This window comes from Palaemon carinicauda, chromosome 43 (assembly GCF_036898095.1).
Source record: "Palaemon carinicauda isolate YSFRI2023 chromosome 43, ASM3689809v2, whole genome shotgun sequence".
Classification (NCBI taxonomy): Eukaryota; Metazoa; Arthropoda; class Malacostraca; order Decapoda; family Palaemonidae; genus Palaemon; species Palaemon carinicauda.
Window position 1 is genome coordinate 20,472,210 of NC_090767.1, and position 21,074 is coordinate 20,493,283.

Genomic DNA, 21,074 nt, shown 5'->3' on the forward strand with positions numbered 1-21,074 from the left:
TATTTAACACATTTGAGATTTTTAAAATGGTACAGAACCTAACAAACCCACCTAACCTAACCTAGTAGTTCCCAGGTCACAACCCCTAGACGGGGGCAAGCCCCCGGACCCCCTTCCCAGGTCACAGCCCCTAGCCGGGGGCAAGCCCCCGGACCCCCTTCCCAGGTCACAACCCCTTGGACTATCCCAATATCAGCCTTCATCATAAATTCTTTAAACAAACCGGCATTTTTTTTTTCTTCTTGGCATTTGGAGGTTTATAGTTACGTCTGCATAAATTTCTTGAATTGAGGATATATATACTAAAGAATTTGATTGTTCCCTCACATCCTTCGAAATCAGCAAGTTTGTTTTCTAAGCAATATTGCATGGGGTTTGATACGGATTCACTAAGAAACTGAGCAGCACGTTTAAAATTCATTGTCCTTTTTTATCCAAGCAATATGTTGTGACCTCAATTTATTGCCTAAATGTAACCCTTCATAGTCTTGCAATTTGTGCAGCTTTTCTATGAAATCCCAATGAAATTGATTTCCATGGCAAACGAAAAAAAAAAAATAATAATGGTTACCTCCACCAAGCAAAGGGGGAATCTTGGCCCAGAGGGGGGAAAATTATCCTGGGACAAAGTTCCCCCGGGGGGATATATATCCTGGGCCATATTTCCCCCGGGGGGAATTTCGGACGGGGGGAAAACCAGACCGTTACACCGGGTAAGCTGGGAGGGGTAATTTAGTGCTCAATGTGCCTTGTTACAGGCCAACGCAAGAGCGCGTGCCTAGCACAAGGCTAGGAAATCTAACAAGCAAGCAAGCAAGTTCAATGTGCCGGCAGGCACAGACGGGAGACTGGTATCCCATGTGCCTGGTAAGCTGGTAGGGGTAACTTGGTGTCCCCTGTTCCGGGTAAGCAGGTACTTGCACTGGCAGAGAGAGATCCTCTCAGTCTGGGAACTGAGCTGAGATTGCCTTGCCTTATGCAAGGCACGGGCTCTTGGTTGTAAGACTCTTTTATGCTTGCTTGTTACATTGTTCAGCCTTGTGCTACTATGGGTGGAGAGGGAGTTATGCATATATGGTCAGTCTCAAGGGCGTTGTCCTTCAGTCAAGGTATTATTACGGTCTCTTGCCTCTGCAACTCATGAGTCACCTTTGAACCCTAAGGACAGTGATACAGTTGCATGGGCTCATGCTCTTGAGAGAGAGAGAGAGAGAGAGAGAGAGAGAGAGAGAGAGAGAGAGAGAGAGAGAGATGCTTTTAATTCTCGGTTCTTTATCATCCACAACATTTTTTTTGGTGCGAAGATTTTTCCTGATTGCACATCAACCTTTTAATTAAAAACAGCCGTATTATATATGTATATTTAAATTGATAAAAAAATATATAAAAAATATTAGCTATTATATGCAATCAAAATTATATTCAATAAAAATTACAAAATATATTGCATTCCTGTTTCTTTCTCGTGTATTTAAATATATCAAAGTGATCAGGTCTTCTCAATCCTTGGGAGTTGATCGAATCATCTGTTAGTGTTTTATTCTTTTTGAGGAGTACAGGTTAATTCCTGTTCCTGATAATACACATCATCGTATTAATTTATCTTAATAAACTTCCCTGCAATGGTTCATGACAGTAGATGCCTCACCTACAAAGATTTTAAACTGGGCGTCGGATCAAATTGTACTGTTCATACTGCAAAGACAATTTATTTGTATTGTTTGTACCACAAAGACATTACTTTAATCACTTATTTACTAATCTAAATTTCTCCCTCAGATGTATTGTCAATAATTAATGTTAATGAAAAGATATAAAGTATTTATTAACACAGGCCGAAGTCAATGACAGAAGCTTGTTTTCGGATGAACGCTCCATAATCTTGCAACTTTTCCCATATTTTAAAATCTTATTGTGATAAATTACACAATGCATACGAAAAACATATTATAAACTTTCTTTGAATACCAGAATCTACTAAAATTATGGAATTAATACGACTCGCTATCGATGAGAGCTTGCAAGGAGGTAAAGGGAACAGCCTGCTGTCAAATACTGAGGTGGGGACGGATGGGTATTGCTGTTGTAACTCGGCGGTGAAATTATGAATTCGTTTACTTGTGATTTTTATGCAGAATATGGAACACTTTGAGTATCCTCAAACATCCCCCCCCCCCAAAAAAAAGTGCTATTAATAGAACCTAAACCTTTACAGAATTAATAGCAAACCCTTTTCTTAGCGGATGCCTTTCAAAATCTTTGGTAAAAACATCTTTGCAGCCACAAAAAGTGTTTCAGCTAAATGATTCCCCTTTGTTGGAGGTTCCTTCCCTCCCTGATCCTGTATGTTTGGTAGGAAGTGGCATAACGCCTGTTTTTTGAGATTTTTTGCTGTCACATAAAAAAAATCTTTTATAAGTTCTTATCTCTTTTCTTTCTGTTTAGTTCCTTCATTTCCTTTATTCCTTTCCATATTTCATCATTCATCCAGGGTTTTCCTGTATCTTTTATTCAGTAATCATTTATTTGTACATTTTTACAATATATTCCCTTAACCTTCACGTCTCGTCATTCAGGAAATAAAGAAAACCACAAAAGACTACAATAAGATAATTTTACTTAAGAGAATTTATATTTAGATTGAATCTGAGTTGACTCATTATTATTCCAGGAATTTCTCCCTAAAAACAGAATTAATCGAGGGGGGAGAGGAGCGCTATATAGATACTGAAGTGCAATAATTTTGGCGATGAAGTTCACAAAACCTTAAGGCTAGAAAAACAACTTCATTATCTGTGCAGAGATTTATAAAACTCCAAATTGGCTAATTATTTTTTTCCTTACTAGAGTCATCTCACCCTCAAGAACTATTTTAGGGATCCCAGTGAAATACTGAACAGGAATTCACGTTAATCAAGAGAATTTTTGCTGAAAGCGATGGATGGGAACAGGAATGTATCACGAGGAAATCATGATTCAAATCTTCACCTTCAAAGCAAAAGAAAAAAAAATCTTTTGCTGTAAATTCATTTACTTTCTTCACTATCTCGGGTATATCTGTCCTGTACCAAGGTGATTATATTACCAACAGAAACATTAAATGAAAGGAGGTTTGAATGTTGAGAATTCAATCTGTAAGTTTTCAGATGTTCGTTTATTGAAGTCACCCAATGAAGACAAAAGCTAGAACCGGGCGACCTGACCAATCATGAGGACCAAGAGTTAAAGAGAAAAGAAAATCGAGTTAATTTAGATTATGGATGATAGGGCCTCTGCATTCTTCCTTGTGATGGCCAAAACGTTGGCATCTATAACATAGAAGGGGATCAGGAGTATATTCTTCGATGGGGAAAGTTCCCCAGACTCCTAAGTCCAGTTTGGAGGGAACTGGACCGATGAAGGTGGCAATGAGGCGTCGAACTGGAACGTCGTCTTTGCTTGTGCAGCAAACAGCACAGTCAATGTTGTTGCACGATGTTGCAATGGTGATAGACATCGTGACAGGATACCTGGTGGTGACAGCTTTCTTCCTGATAAAAGCAGGATCCAGCAGCGTTAAAGTTGGGTCTTCCTGGAGGAATCTGGCTGTCTCAACGTCCTTGGGGAAGATGATAAGATCACCTTTCCTGTTGGGTCATGCAGTGAGTTGCATGCCTGGCTTAGCAGCCATGGCAGCAACAGAGGCATAGGAGAGTTCGTTGTCAATATGTGAGAGCCAAAACTTAGACAGAGGCTTTCTATAAATGTGTAGCTGGGATGTTCTCTGCAATGGCAGTGGCTTCTTGCAGGAGTGTCGTAAGGCAATCTGTGCAGTTGCAGTCCGAAGGTTAGAACCCTTTATAGCTGACGGTCATTCTCTTGTAATATCAATCGCAGAAATATTATAGAGTAGGAAGCTGCCGGAGGGAACTTCCATCAGGACGACATGGCCGCCATCTCGCCCTAAAATAGATTTTTCCTAAGTCAAAATTCCTTTTTGAATAGAAAATTGTACATAGTTCAGTGACAAGCAGTGTTCCAAGTCGCGGAGAGGTTTGGTGTCTCGTACTAAATCAACCGAGTAATTCAAATAAAAACATTTCAAGTTATAGAAAGGAATAGATATTTATTTAAAAATAATTTGATAAAAGAATAAAATTAATAATTTAAGTATTTATTGTCTTATTAGCTTTATATAACATAAAAATATTACTTTCATATTTCAAGTTTGCAGTTCATTGTGATACGTTGTAAAAATAAATGCACCAATGATCCTAAGATTCTTTAAGCACGTTAATGACAAAGTATCTTTGAAAAGGAAAGAGTATTTATTACTCCTCCTTATAGTAACGGATGAGATAGAATCCTCCTTATAGTAACGGATGAGATAGAAGTGCAGTAAATTTACTTTCATTCATTCCTGTACACCTAAGCTGATATGATCGTCTGTCTGTATAGATTGCCTTATAGAGCGAGAGCTAGCAGCCATTTATTTACCAGAGATGACCAAAATTCTAGTGGACATTTTTGGAAAGGGTCTACCATGGGACATCCAAAAATGGTTATCTTTAAGTTTGGCAGTGGTGGGTGTGGATTTTATTAACCCCTTTTGTCTGAAAACGGGCTTTTCATTTTTCGGCAAAATTTGGCGGTTGGTGAAAGTAAATTGGCTGCAGCTCCTCTCACACTGGGCCTAGAATAAAGAACTATATACCAAAATGATGCTATTGATGAGTAAATTTATTTGATATTAAGCTATATTAATTAATTTATTATTAGAGGTCACCAGGGGTCAAAAGGTCAAGTTCGGCCCTTTGAAATACCGGATTTGGGTTTTAGTTGCATTTTGGCTAAATAAGACATCAAAATTTGCAAAAGGTTTACTAAATATGCATAAAATATAAAAAAGAGATACAAATAAAGTTTTTTGAAGAACGTGGGATCTATTCCAGCTATATTACTAGTATGGAGTTCTCTGAAAATCTATTTCCTTTTCTTCATCCGACGAATGGCTGATCTCATCATCATCATCATCATCATCATCTTCCTGTACATCAGATTCTTCAATGGTTAACTTATCATGAATATTTGAGCCAGTGAACCAGACAATCATCAATCTGCCATTCTGGACTTTCCAGCCATGTCCTTCAGGACCAAATGAGTCTGGATCGGCTTCCCTTGCATTCCTCCATTTGTGTGCAACAAAGTTAGTTCTTAGCAACTTCTGTTGCAACACTCTTTGGCAAGGAGGAAGACAACAGGGGTCTGTAGTTTTGATTTTATCAGATGGATCAGTTTCCTTCTTAGGGGCATACAACTTGCGGGAAAATTGAAGCTTGGCTTCATCAACACTTGTCAGGTTCCGAACTCCATGGACAATTCACAAGTACTCTTCAACTACAGCAGCAACATCTGGATCGATGACATCTGAGTCTCCAAGGTGACTAATTGCTGATGTGAACCTAGGGTTGTTTTTCATTATTTCAAATGGCTTCCACTTTGCTTTTCTCATAAAACAAGCAGTGTAATCTCAGCCTGTCAGCGCATGGAAGCTTGGTAGAGCATTGCATATAGGTCCAGTCAGTTTAGTTGCAAGATGATGTGACATATCTATGACATGCATGGAATTTCTAGAACTCAATCCAGCATCCATCCAAATCTGTGCATTAAGAAACCTAGCATGGTAGAGAATGATGATGAAGACGTCAGTGTCGTTACTGCGAATGGCAATCACTGGGACCACATCATGGTTAACAGCAACAAAGTTTGCATGGTACAGTAACCGTGTATCAGCTTCTTCATGCCTGCACTGAAGCTCATGAACCAGGATCCTATTGACAGTTTCACGTGCTGAAGTGTAAAGGTAGCATTCATGTTCCACTGCAAAGTAGACCTGATGTCCCTGAAGAGTCGATGCATATCTATCTGATGACCATTCATCCTAAAAGAAGGCCAAAAACTCTGTTTTGAAATGTGATGTGCTCCAATCCGTGTTAAGATCTGGTGGTCTTTTCTGTGACGAGCCAGTGATTATGTAGGTAGTGGGTGTCCTACCACACAAGTCATGTTCAATGTCCTTGATACTTGGCCCATTAGGATATGTGTCACAGACTGTGTACAATTTCACCAGTGCTACAAGCTTTTTTCAAAATGGACATTGCCATCCCCCCCTAGGTGGATGGTATGTCAAGCGTACGGAAGAAGAACATAGCATCAATAATATACACATCAGTCCTGTCTGGTATGGCATTCAAGGTTCCCATTGCTTCTAATTATTCCATTAATGTCCTCTTTGATGTTTTGTTCATATCACCAATTATATGACACAATGAGAAAGGAACTGGAGTGAGAGGATATGACAGGTCAATACTGAGATCAAGTTATTGCTTTACTGACAAATACGGCAGCCTTCTAAATATGTCTCTGGTGCATTTTTCTTCCTTGATCTGTTTGTCCTTTGTGGTGAACTTAACTTTTACTGCATCCTGTGTGACATTTATCACCTTTCTTTGCTTAACAGTCCGTTCAAAACGCTCACCATCTACATTACATTCATTAACAAAAACTTGATGCCAGGTAGATCCAGTTTCTTTTGACTGCATTAGTTTGTCTTTCACACCATCCAGTGTTTAGGCAATACAGAGTATCATCATTAACAGTGAATGGATTGAGAGTGCTCTCCACCTCTGTGATGGTGCTCTGAAGGTATGCAATGTCTTTGGCTATCCTTGATGGCTTTAGTTCCTGTATTGCATCATCCACCAGTGTGATTAAAGCTATTTCCAGGAGACAACTCACAAATACTCCCCTAAAAGATCTTGTCACTGTCAGCCCCATACGGACTGCAACATTCTGTGTAAATGCAGCAATACCCTTTTGGCTGGATGCGGCATCCCTATTCACAGCTTGCTGTAAGGTAATAGCAAATGCACTTCTGGAAAAGGTATTCCTAGTTCTCCGCACGGAGAGTGCACCTGCTTCACAACTTTGCTTGATTCCGGTATGTGTCATTTCCATATTAAGCAGATTGAGGTGATACAATGACATCCAACGGGCATAGCTTGGCTTGTGAGTTGCAAAGAATATAGGAATCATTGAGCCTAAGGCATAGATGTAGAGGTCTAGGTCATATGTCCTGCTGGCCCTGTCAAAAAGCATGAATATGTGAACGAGATCAATGTAGAGAAACTAGAACCTAGCAGTAGAGCCATGATGACCCTGACGATTCTGATAACAGAATTTACCATATCTTTCCAACAAATTAAAAATTACAGCGGACTCCAATAATGTCAAAAGGGATTGGGGTGATGGGTCTGCAGAAAATGAATTCAACAACACCATGCATTCATCTGGTGTTCCACCTTCTACCAAAAATTACTTAAAATGCAGAATCTGCAAGGCAAGTGCAAACAGGGGATGGATACGCTTGTATCTGTTAAAATATTTTCCACCAATGAACCCTCGTACTGAACCATGAGCCAACACATCAGCCAAGCTAAGAACCTCGGTACAACTAGACGATTCAACAATATAACCTAATGCGCTGAAATAGGCCATGGAAATATGAAAAGCACCAAAACAAACAAAGATATTGTCAAAGAGAGAGGATTCTTGTGCTTGGGTCTGGAGTGCAGGTTTTGCAATAACAAGGTCACATGTCACTATAGCATATGCCTCACTGCACTCACTTGCAACCTTTTGAGACCTGACCAAAATTTCTTTAACTACATCCAATGTTGTTGGTGGCAGTTCAATATTTTCCATATACCCAATCTACTGCAAAGGGAGTCTGTCCTCTGTGACCAAGAAATTCCAGCCTGCCACTTAGGGGTGCTGGACATCAGGCAGCAGCACATTAACCAGATGATATTAATTTTCTTTGCTATCTCCAGGCTGGATTGTGGATCTTGTGAGTATTTTTCAAATTCGAACCTCGACAGTGATGGCTTTCTTTTACATGGCATGATTTGTCGCTGAGGCGCATCAAATATTCGTTGTGTTTTCACAGGTACTTGGTCAGTAGTTGCATCAGTATTCGTGGTCCCTTCAGTCTCAGCACCTTGCATCACACCTGCAGCAGGCCTATTCTGGTAGCATATCACAATGGTGTCATGAAGAGTGTCTTTGCCAGATAGGGTTTCTGTCAGCTCATCATAATTATCCCAAGCAAGACCTGTGGAGAGACCAACTTGAGGTAAAAGCATATCAGGTAAAAGCTGCCCTTCTGCTGTGATTTTTGACGCTATATCCGTCTCAATTGATTCAGCTATGTGATAACTTACCGCATGACCCCAGTGATTAGGAATTTCCACAACTCTGCGACTACCTGTGAGGCTTTTCATTCCGACTTCCAGACAAAGATGCTTGGATGGTTTTACTCATCCCCGGCTGGTACAGAAAATAACATCCTGGGATAGTGACACTACCCTTCGTTTTACTTATTCACTAGGCTTATCTTTATTCTGCAAGACACAGAGAAGTGTGGTAAAAACTAAATGAAGAAGGTCTGGAATTTCTACTTGCCCTTTCTTGAAATCCTCAAGTGACAAGGACACAGGCAATTCAGGTGCACACTTACAAATTTCAAGGATGTTAAAACGCAATGTAGAGGCTGTTTTTATAATGTTTTAAAGACAAAACAGGTGCACACACAAAGTCAATAAAACAAATCTCAGTAATATAGGTGAACCATCTATCAACTAAATTTGAAACGGTTTGAGAAGTAAATTTCAGAGGAACCGTTTAATAATAACTTTTGTCATATTAGTCATATTGCTGGAATAGATCCCATATTCTTCAAAAAACTTTATTTATGTCTCTTTTTTATATTCTATTCATATTTAGTAAACCCTGGGCAAATTCTGATGTCTAATTTAGCCAAAATACAGATAAAACCCAAAACCGGTATTGCAAAAGGCTGACCTTGACCTTTTGACCCTTGGTGACCCCCAATAATCATTTAATTAATGTTGTTTGATATGAAATAAATCTGCATATCAATAGCATCATTTTGGTATATAGTTCTTTATTCTAGACCCAGGATGAAAGGAGCTGCAGCCAATTTGCTTTCCTCCACACCCATATTTTGCCTAAAAATTAAAAGCCCATTTTAAGACAAAAGGGGTTAATAAAATCCACACCCACCACTGCCCAACTTAAAGATACCCATTTTTGGATGTCCCATGGTAGACCCTTTCCAAAAATGTCCACTAGAATTTTGGTCATCTCCGGTAAATAAATGGCTGCTAGCTCTTGGACTATTACCTTTTGTAAGACCCGGGCTCTTGCCTCTGGGCAGATATGATTGTCTTTATGGACTCTGGAATCTAAAGTCTACACTGAATCACTGGGTTTAGTAGAAGAGAAATTATAGCCATCGCTGCCTGTAAAATCAAAGCTATAGAATTTGTAATTAAATTCATTTTCACGCCACTTGCACCAACAGTATAGTTTTTCCATTTGGATATCATGTCTATATTATGCACAGTCAGCCCTCTTTATACGCGAGATCACACTTCACAATTTCACCTACACGCGGCAGAGATAACTTCAATACCTATTGAATAATAAACCAATTTGTAATTAAAGATTTTTAAGGATCGAAGATTTCAAATCCCTTACAGCGTAAATGCCTCAAGCCATTTACCTCGTTCTCAACCCAGCTCGTTTCACCTCTCGCTGTATACTGTTAGGTTACTATTTTGAGAAAATTTGTGATTTGAATACTATCTAGTAACATTTGATATTGCACATCGCGTTGTAAACCCATTATACTTTGTTTATCAGAAATTGCAGTTACTTTAGTAAGTACTTCATATTTTCATACATGATGGGTGACTTGGATTATTTGAAATCTGTCAGAGCTCACCACAGGACGCAAGTCACCAAAAAGTGTAAGAATGTTCGGGATAACTGTGGGTCTTTGACCTCATGTGAGGTCAAAGAAAATATTCTCTCTTTGGAAAGTTTACGACAGATTTCTGAGCTTATTTGGAAGTCGGATAAGGGTGGTCTTGCTGCTGAACTTAAGAGATGTGATGAATATGATGAAAAAATGACTAGTGCCATTTCATTGCTCAAAAGTGTTCCAAATATATGTGATGTATGTAACAAGGTCAAGCTTCCAGAGTTGCCACTTCCAGTGTATAGTCATGCTAGGGGAGAGAGTATTGAGAAGTTCTTTAGAGATTTTGAGGATATAACTGGTAGAGCTAATTTGAACTCCTGCACAAAACTTTTATACCTTCAAAGACAGACTCGGAAGGAACCCCACACACTTATTCAGTCTTTGAGTTCAGGGAGTCGAACATATGGGGATGCTAAAAAACTGCTTATGGAATGGAAGCATTTGGGTCAGTAATTGTTCAGAAGTATGATAGTATTAAATTGTTGTCAGAGCGAAGACTTTCTTACCAGGATGACCCATAGAAGCTTATTGGAGAGATGAAAATGATCAGAGATCCCTTCAATAATCTTTCAGTTTCTGTGGATGACATTCTTCAGTTCTTTTATTGGAGCTCTCTAAATGAAAGCTTTAGGCCACAGTTCATTCAGATCACAGGAAACTCTAAACCTTCTTTAAAGGAAATTGATGATCACATATTTGAAGCTACAGAACGGTATGTCGAAGCCCAAGAGAAATTTAAAAGGAAAAGAAAGTCCAATGAATTTGATGCTGCTATTTCTAGTTTTGCAGCAAATGTTAAGCCCTTGGATGAATCTGCTCCCAGTAGATTTCGTGCATGCATTCTTTGTAGTAAGAGTGGGGAGTCTTCTGATCATCCAATATAGAAATGCCCGAATTTTGCCTCTCCTAAATTGAAGACAGAGAAGCTTCAAAGTTTGCATGCATGCTGTAAATGTGCAAATTTTCACAGAACCAAAGATTGTAAATTTAGGTTTAATACCAAATGCAAGCATTGTAGTCAATGGCACTTTTCATTTTAGTGCCCAAGTAGAGATTCTCAGCAATCAGATATTTCAACTGATGACCCAAATACAGTGTTGTATCTAGTTCTATTTTGCCCACATTCAGCTCGCCCCTTCCTGATGGTTCACTGGTAAGACGCTTAAAGGATAGTGGATCGCAGGTGACATTTATTAATAGTGATTGAGCAGGTAGGCAAGGGTTTGAGGTGATTAATCCAAGTTTCAGTTTAGTTGTGAAGGGGTTTAATGAGTCTAGAACCTTCAATACGAAAATAGTTAGACTTCAGTTGATGTCTGAGCATGAATGTCACATGGTTGAGGCAGTTTGTATTCCTGAGATTAAAACTAGACTCCACCTTCCAGGTCTTGGGAAGATTGTTCATGAGTTTTCTAAAAGGGGCTATTCTCTTGCCCACAAATTCTTGAAAGCTACAGATTTTTATTGCTGGGAACTGACTGTGAATATGCAATTCCTGTAAGTACCAAGATTTTTGGTGGCACTGTTCCTTCAGTATATCTTGAAAGTTCATTTGGAATTATGCTTTGTGGCCAAGTTGACACAATCTCGGATAATTTGAAGTATTTACCCTGCATAAGGCCTCAGTTTTTGTCATGCAATGTTGTAAGCAAGCTTAGAGATTCTGATGTTGCCCCAGTGTTGGAAAATTCTGCTGAGAGTCCTATTTCCCTAGACAGTAATCCTGAAATATCGGTTGTGGATGAAAAGGGAAAGGTTAATGAGACAGAACTGCAGAAAGCTGTGGATAATATTCTTTTCTAAGAAAGGCACAGAATATTAAACTATGATGACAATAATTACAATGATACATCAATTGAGTCCCATGATAAGCTCATTGATTTTGTATTGGAGTCAACTACCCGGAATGAGGAGGGAAGGTTAGTCATGCCTCTCCTCTGGAACAGTGAAGTGCCACATCTCCTGGCATATAACCAACGTCTATCCAAATTAATTTTGAGTTCTAATTTATGAAAGTATAGAAATAGACAGCATCTATCTATGATGGATGAAGTCTTCAGGGAACAAGAAAACCTGGGGATAATAAAAAGGGTTGACAACCTACCAGAGTTTCTTAAAGAGAATCTTAACTTTAGTTTCCCCTATTTTGAGGTGTCATCCTTCTAGCATTAGAGGTTCTTTGACCTCTATTTTAAGGTGTCATCCTTCTAGCATTAGAGGTTCTTTGACCTCTATTTTGAGGTGTCATCCTTCTAGCATTAGAGGTTCTTTGACCTTTATTTTGAGGTGTCATCCTTCTAGCATTAGAGGTTCTTTGACCTCTATTTTGAGGTGTCATCCTTCTAGCATTAGATGCTCTTTACCTGTATTTTGAGGTGTCATCCTTATAGTATTAGATGCTCTTTGACCTGTATTTTGAGGTGTCATCCTTCTAGCATTAGATGCTCTTTGACCTCTATTTTGAGGTGCCATCCTTCAAGCATTAGATGCTCTTTGACCTCTATTTTGAGGTGCCATCCTTTTAGCATTAGCTACTCTTTGACCTCTATTTTGAGGTGTCATCCTTCTAGCATTAGCTACTCTTTGACCTCTATTTTGAGGAGTCATCCTTCTAGCATTAGATGCTCTTTGACCTCTATTTTGAGGTGTCATCCTTCTAGCATTAGATGCTCTTTGACCTCTATTTTGAGGTGTCATCCTTCTAGCATTAGATGCTCTTTGACCTGTATTTTGAGGTGTCATCCTTCTAGCATTAGATGCTTTTTTACCTCTATTTTGAGGTGTCATCCTTCTAGCATTAGATGGTCTTTGACCTCTATTTTGAGGTGTCATCCTTCTAGCATTAGAGGTTCTTTGACCTCTATTTTGAGGTGTCATCCTTCTAGCATTAGATGTTCTTTGACCTCTATTTTGAGGTGCCATCCTTCTAGCATTAGATGCTCTTTGACCTCTATTTTGAGGTGCCATCCTTCTAGTATTAGATGCTCTTTGACCTCCAGGATGTCCTCAGAACCAAATCTCTCCTCTTTCTCTGAGAGCTCTTCATTACTGCTCAACTCCTTTGAGAGATTTCTATTTCTTCTTTCTGCCTTTGAGAGCTCTCTTCTCCTCCTCTCTCTCTCTCTTTGAGAGCTTTTTATTATTCTTATCTTTCTTTGATACCTCTCTGTTATTCATCTCTTCCTTAGTGACTTCACCATTACTGGTCTCTTCCTTTGAGAGCTTTCTTTTTCTCCTCTTTTTATTTGATAGCTTTTTATCACTTCTCTCTGTTTTTTAATCGTCTTCAGACCGATGTTCAAGAGTAGGAACTTTTTCTTCTTCCTCCTTCTCCTCATTCTCTTCTTCTGCATCCTCCTCTTCTCCTTTTTGAGGAAGACCCGCCTCTTTTTCTTGTTCTTCCACTGGAAGATCGATTTCATCTTCCAGTTCATCCTGGACCTCTTCTCCAGCAGGAAGATCGATTTCATCTTCCAGTTCATCCTGGACCTCTTCTCCAGCAGGAAGATTGATTTCATCCTCCGGTTCTTCCTGGAAAGTTTCTTCAGCTGGAAGAAATTCACCATCTTCCAGCTCTTCTTGGAACACTCCTTCAGCTGGAAGATCGATTTCCTCTTCCAGTTCATCCTGGAGTACTCCAGCAAGAAGATCGATTTCATCTTCCAGCTCTTCCTGGAACACTCCTTCAGCTGAAAGAAATTCACCATCTTCCAGCTCTTCCTGGAACCCTCCTTCAGCTGGAAGAAATTCACCATCTTCCAGCTCTTCCTGGAACCCTCCTTCAGCTGGAAGAAATTCACCATCTTCCAGCTCTTCTTGGAACATTCCTTCAGCTGGAAGAAATTCACCCTCTTCCTGGGTAGTTTCTCCGATTTCCTTGAGAAGATTCTGCAAAAGCTCTTCCTTTCTCACATTCTCACCTAACCAGGTTCGATAAACCGATGTACCCATTGCCATCCTCCGTTAAGGAGAATTCTTACCGCTTTCTTCATTGCCTCCATTTCGAAATTCACTCCGAATGCTTTGAAAACTTGAGAAGCCATATCTATGATTACCGAAACCTTTCCTGAATTTAGCATTATTTTTGAAAAAAGCGAGTTGAGGAGAGAGAGAGAGAGAGAGAGAGAGAGAGAGAGAGAGAGAGAGTCTATTAGTATCCAAGAAATTCTTCTTTTGGCTTCAACTGGAGTCCAAATGTCTTCAGGTGTGAAGAAGAGAGAGAGAGAGAGAGAGAGAGAGAGAGAGAGAGAGAGAGAGAGAGAGAGAGTAGTGTATAATAACTTTCTTATACATACATACATACATACATACATAAACGAATAGAACAACCGAGAATCCACAAGATAAAGTAATACAGAAAGGAATTAAAAAAAAGACCATAGCAATAAGAAAGATTTATTCATAGTTTTCTTTCTGTGCGAATCGTAACATTATTATCAGCTAAGACGCTTCTGAGGCGAATCTCACCCTCTGAAGACCGTTCTGGAAGCGTTCTTATTTCATCTTCGTTCATTCCCAAAATGTAATGTTCGCCTTCCCTATCAATTTTCTTTGTATTCGTGTTAACAATTATGGAAATAATCGGAAGATTGAGGAATCTCAAATCTCTCTCTCTCTCTCTCTCTCTCTCTCTCTCTCTCTCTCTCGTAGGGATCTTCAAAGTGTCTCCGAAGGAAAACGGGAGAAATTTAACGCTGAAGATGAATTTTGTTCTTTTCCGAGGATTTCATTCCTTAATTCTTCGTTCGTTTTCACTCCAATTATGGAAAATTCTATCATATTCTAATGGCCGGTGTAAGAGAGAGAGAGAGAGAGAGAGAGAGAGAGAGAGAGAGAGAGAGGAGAGAGAGAGAGAGAGAGAGAGAGAGAGCAAGCATTCTCGTCATATTTCATCTCCGTTTATTCCCGGACAATATTGTTCATCTTCCTTGCAAATCTCTTTAGAATTCGTCTTCTTCTTCTTCTTCTTCTTCTTCTTCTTCTTCTTCTTCTTCTTCTTCTTTCTATTCCTAAATATTAGAAATACGTTCTCAATCGTCCTACGATCTATTCCGAAAATGTTAAATTATTATGAAAAGAGAATTATAAACATATAAAGATAATAGGCAAATCGGTAGAGTTACTTCAATGTCGGAGAGAGAGAGAGAGAGAGAGAGAGAGAGAGAGAGAGAGAGAGAGAGAGAGAGAGAGAGAGAGAGAGAGAGAGAGAGAGTTATATTCCAATGTTCTCTGCAATGATAAAACGTAGATTTTTATTAGTCTCGCTTGTTGCCAAATGTAAATGTCTAATACAGTCTCAATATTAGTAAGGGAAATAATATTGTCAGGAGGAAATTTGGCAACGCTGCTCATCTGTCACTCGAGTTATTCGTTTTCTGAAATATAAGCATTTTTATATTGTTCATAATGTGTCATTTATTAATAATTTTCATAATATTGTCTATAACATTTTCACATTTATTACAAAATGATAATTTTCAAATAGTTTCTGAGAAATGAGACCTATCGATATGCAGTAAATCGAAGCCACTCATGAGTTATCATCGACCTTAAAGACGAAGGAATAGAGAAGATAATCCTTCCACTGTCACATACGCCCTTCTGGCATTGAAGGAAATGCACACTTCGTATAAGAGAAAAGCTACCCCCCCCCCCTCTCTCTCTCTCTCTCTCTCTCTCTCTCTCTCTCTCTCTCTCTCTCTCTCTCTCTCTCTCTCTCTCTCTCTCTCCATATATTGATTGTAGACGTATATATCTTCTGAATATCTTCCTTTTTGTAATTATGTTATTATTCATAACCATTATTTGGTATTTTTTAAGAAATATGAACATATTTGGACAAATCAGAAATCGACATGAAGTAAAACTTCTAGAGGTTGGACTGCATAGATGTAAGAGAGAGAGAGAGAGAGAGAGAGAGAGAGAGAGAGAGAGAGAGAGAGAGAGAGAGAGCAAAGTAAAAAGACGTATACAATTATAAAAAGGCAACGGAAATAATCACCCTTACTGTCTGACATCGTAAGGGCGAGAACAGTTTGCTCCAGGTAACTGGATACACACAAAGTGTCATTATACAATATGAAAGACTGTGTACTCATTTACCCTTATTAGGGAATCTTGTTTATTATCGGATTAGATTAGATATTTCAAACAGACTTTTCCATCAAATTAAATGGAATAGTGAACCCTTTAAATAAGTTTTTCAATGTTTATTTAACTATTCTTCGTATGAACTTGATCAAGTGATTTGCACAGTTGCAGTGCTCTCTCTCTCTCTCTCTCTCTCTCTCTCTCTCTCTCTCTCTCTCTTCTCTCTCTCTCTCTCTCTCTCTCTCTCTCCTCCTTTTAGTAGGGCTTGGTGCCTTTGTCATGTGTAGTAAAAGTTTATTTTTAACATATCTGGAATAAGGAAGGACGGAGAAAGGGAGAAATAACTGATATATTCAATCATTTTGATATACCCACAACATCACACGTACTCAGAGAGAGAGAGAGAGAGAGAGAGAGAGAGAGAGAGAGAGAGCCCGGTTGGTAGAGTCCTCGTAAGCCTAGTTTCGGCTAAGAGGCATAGGTTCGAATTTCTGTCCAGCCAGAAGCTGTTATCATAAATGAATTCCAGTGTATATGCATTCCCACAGTAGAATTCGATTTTAAATGCCATTATATATATATATATATATATATATATATATATATATATATATATATATATATATATATATATATATATATATATATATATATATATAATCATTATGGTATTTAAGGATATTTCAATGAATTTTCGCTCGTGACACTATTTTGAAAATACCATCTTCTTTTACAATTAGCAAAAAATGACGAATGAATTTGAAAAAGCCAAATTACAAATGCATAAAAAATTGTCAGATTCGATTAATTAAATTATGTCACATAGGCCTATTTCATTTGGAGAATCTATAAGCTGATTCATTTTGAAAAAAAGAAATTCATCAGATTTTGGTAAAATCGTTAGTTGTTCTTCATGTTGTTGCTACTGTTGTTGTTCTGTGTTGTTGTTCTTTATGTGGTTGTTCTTTATGTTGTTGCTACTGTTGTTGTTCTGTGTTGTTGTTCTTTATGTTACTGCTACTGTTGTTGTTCTTTATGTTGTTGTTCTGTGTTGTTGCTACTGTTGTTGTTCTGTGTTGTTGTTCTTTATATTGTTGCTACTGTTGTTGTTCTTTATGCTGTTGCTACTGTTGTTGTTCTGTGTTGTTCTTTCTATTGTTACTACTGTTGTTGTTCTGTGCTGTTGTTCTTTATTTTGTTGCTACTGTTGTTGTTCTGTGTTGTTGTTCTTTATGTTGTCATTCTGTGTTGTTGTTCATTATGTTGTTGTTCTGTGTTGTTCTTTCTATTGTTACTACTGTTGTTGTTCTGTGTTGTTGTTCTTTATGTTGTAGCTACTGTTGTTGTTCTGTGTTTTTATTGTTCCATGTTGTTGCTGCTACTGTTGTTGTTTTTTATGTTGTTGCTACTGTTGTTGTTCTGTGTTTTTATTGTTCCATGTTGTTGTTGCTACTGTTGTTGTTTTTTGTTGCTACTGTTGTTGTTTTTTAAGTTGTTGCTACTGTTGTTGTTCTTGATGTTGTTGCTACTGTTCTTGCTCTTGGAATTATTGCTCTTAATGTTGTCGTTGTTTCCATCGGTGTTGTTTTCTCTGTTGTTCCTTCTAATGTTGTTTTTCTTGGTGTGAATAAAACTTTCACTGTTGTTTTCCTTGATATCTTAATTCCTGTTGTTTCAGTGTTGTTTGTCTTAGGTAGTTGTTTCTTATGTTGTTGTTCCCAATGACATTTTCCTTTAAAGTTGTAAAACAGATGATGATGAAATTAAGATTAAGATTTCTCTCGTCTGTAATTCAAGGCTGATGGGTTCGAACGTTCAAAGGGATTTGACTTCGTCTTCATATATAATATTTATTTATTACAAATACAACACAAATAAAGGCTTGTAATGATTAAATATAATTATGGAAGTCTTTTGATGAATTCAATGATAGTTATACCGCAAATAATATATGTGGAATCACTTATGTTCAATTCAAGTCAAAATCGAGGACATACGAACGCAAATAGAACACTATTGTTGCTACACTTGTGTCAAATCGTAACTCGAACGAATGCTCGAAGTGATTTGACTTCGTCTTCATTTGTTAAATTTATATGAAACGATTGGAACATTAAGTGAGTCTGGTAATTCTTAATGATTATAGATAAGGTGTTTTGTTAAATCTAATCACATATGTACCGGGAACAACTGGTATTATAAATACTTGTCCAAATGAAGTCAAACTTGAACACATAACGAACGCAAATACTGAAGAAATGGTTGCAACAATGTGTCCCTCCCTCCCCCTCACCCCTTATCTTAAGGCTGAGATCATCTAAAACGAAAGACGAGATTTGTCAAATCATAAATTGAGTTCCCAATTGGAGTTTATTATGTTTTATTATAAACTAAATGATAAACTTATAGATCTTAACTTGACTTTAATAATCAATTTCTTTGCTTAGTTGTTTCTTGTGGTGTCTGCAACCTCACCATCCTTGTGAGGTAAGGATATGGTGTCTGGTGGAGCCTGTTGTTTTACCTGCTGACTCATCAGGAGCCATTGCCTGGTCTTCCCTGGGCCATTGATCATATCCCTAACCTCAGAGCCCCAACACATACCAACCTTGCCCATAACCACACACTACCCAATTGTACATTACCTCCACCCACTTTAACCCCACCCAAGCCCATAGACCTGTGCCACCCTACCCCAGCCCAACCCCTTCCCACCCTAGCCTAACCCCAACCCACCCCCATTCCCCTGGCCTAACCCCAACCCTCCCCCAGTCCAACCCATTCCCCTGGCCTAACCCATTCCCCTGGCCTAACCCATTCCCACCCTACCCTACCCCCCAACCCATTCCCACCCTACCCTAAGCCCCAACCCTCACCCTCATCCCTCCCCCAGCCCAACCCTAACCCCTACCCATTCCCACCTACCCTACCCCCCACCCATTCCCCCCCTAACCCCCCACCCTACCCTAACCCGCTGCCCCATCCCCAACCCTCCCACCCTGTCCCATCCCTCCCCCAGCCCCTATCCCCTCCTCCCCTTATCCCCAGTCCCCTTTCCCTTCCCCTTGTTACCCCACCCTCCCCTCCCCCTCAACTGAGTGCCAACTGGTTGGCTCCTCCTATTTATACCCTCCACCCATTTCGAATCAACCAATCACAGAACTCCATTTCAATTCAGCCAATCACAGCTCGTCCTCATCGAAACTTGTTGCCAAATGTATAATAATCTTAGACACAGAACGAGGGATGAGGTTGCTACACCTACATGTCTCATCTGGCCTTGGCTGCGACCAGCTACAGTTTACTAACTGCCAGATACATAAATATTTTCTCAGGTCAAGAGAAATCTTACAAATTTATGTTAATTTTGTTCAAATATTAGAGAAAATTTACAAAAAAACAATGGCGTAGGTCTAGTTTTACAAATGAAATTCTTAATTTACAATATTCGCTAAATAAATCTTTTTCGTGTTCGAATGTCTTATTATATAACTTCGACTTCTTATAATTAGTTATCAAATTGAACTTTTTAGGCTTATTATAAGCACTCATAGGCCTACACTAAAAGCCTAAATTTTGTTATGTTAAGTTAGGTTTTATAACATTTTATGTTATTTTACTTAATATAACAACCATTAGATTTATTACAAACGAAGTCGCCGACATCAAGACAAATCGAACATTTCATAGACGAGAACTCTTGTGACAGGTGTTCGTAAGTGATTGTGTGTTCTGATAATTATAAAGCCGCTAGAATAACATAACATAACCAAGCTCAAAAGATATTAATCATGGTGTCTAAGAGAGAATCAGTGAAAGGTGCAATGGGTGTGAGTGTGAGAAAGAAGGAAGTGAAAGGGGGAAAAGGAGAGGAACCATGGCTGGTCCAAAGGACCGCAGATGGTGCAAAAAAGGGGTAAGATCGAACCAAGAAGCGATAGAATGGGATTTGTGTGATGTATGGTTCCATATAGAGGCTGTGGACAACTAGACAGAAGTGAATTTAGGAGAATTAGCGAATCTAAACATGTCCGATGGTTTTGTAGTAGATGCCGGGGGAGTTTCAAAAACTTGAAGGCAAAAAACAAGAAACTTAGGAAACAGTATGATGAACTCAGGGATAATTTCATAGGGCTGCAGGATACGGTAGATAAGTTAAAAAAGGAGATCAGGGCTTTAGTGGATAATAATATGATAGGAACAGGTCAGCTGACAAGAGAAGAAGTTAGGGAGGAAGTCAGGGCAGAGATGATAGAAATAAGGGAAAAGGAGAAAAAGAAAAACAATATAGTGATTTTCAACATAAAAGAAAGTACAAAAGTTGATAGTAATGAAAAGCTGAAAGATGATTTTGATATATGTGGGAGTTTGATTAATGTCGAGTTAGGAATGAATGATGTGGAAATTGAAGAAGTGGGTAGGTTAGGCAAACCAAGGGAAGAGAGAGAGAGAGAGAGAGAGAGAGAGAGAGAGAGAGAGAGAGAGAGAGAGAGAGAGAGAGAGAGAGAGAGAGAGAGAGAGGGACAGGGACAAAGACAAAAATCAAGGCCCTTGCTCTTTAAGCTTAAAACCACCAAGGAAAAATGGGGAGTAATTGCAAGGGGGAAACACCTCAGGAAATCAACAAAAGAGGAGTTGAGACTATTTTTCATTTCACCTGACCTCACTTTCAGGGAAAGGGAAAAAGAAAGGAAGTTGCTAGAGGAATTGAGAGAGAGAAAAAAGAAAATGGAGAGCAGGGATGGTACATAAAGAGAGGAGAACTAGTAAGAAACGACAATTTTCGTCAAGAAGCAAACGAAGTAGAAAATGTATAAATTTAGACAAAAAAGTTAGCCAATGTATAGAAATATGCCTGGTAAATATCCAAGCACTAACTAAGCAGACATTAATAGAAGTAGAAAACGAGATGAACACAAATAAAATTCATATATTTTGTTTGACAGAAACGCACCGAAAGATAGATGAAATACAGCTAAGTAAAGGTCTGTTAAAAATAGAAAAAAGAAGGGATTTTAAAGACAAAAAGGGTGGTGGGTTAATGTTAATTTTTAAAAACAATAATATCACTGAAGCAGAGGAAATAGAAACAAAACAT

The 21,074-nt window shown here is 38.7% G+C and overlaps 1 protein-coding gene across 1 annotated transcript; it reads right to left on the reverse strand.

Annotated features, from left to right (window-relative positions):
• Positions 1-13,162: 13,162 nt before the first annotated feature.
• On the reverse strand, positions 13,163-13,843 carry LOC137633748 (acidic leucine-rich nuclear phosphoprotein 32 family member B-like). The gene is made up of 2 exons (XM_068365993.1): positions 13,735-13,843; positions 13,163-13,482 (listed from the first exon to the last, which is right to left on the reverse strand). The coding sequence occupies exons 1-2, from the start codon at positions 13,841-13,843 to the stop codon at positions 13,163-13,165; spliced, it is 429 nt and encodes a 142-aa protein (XP_068222094.1).
• Positions 13,844-21,074: the final 7,231 nt, after the last annotated feature.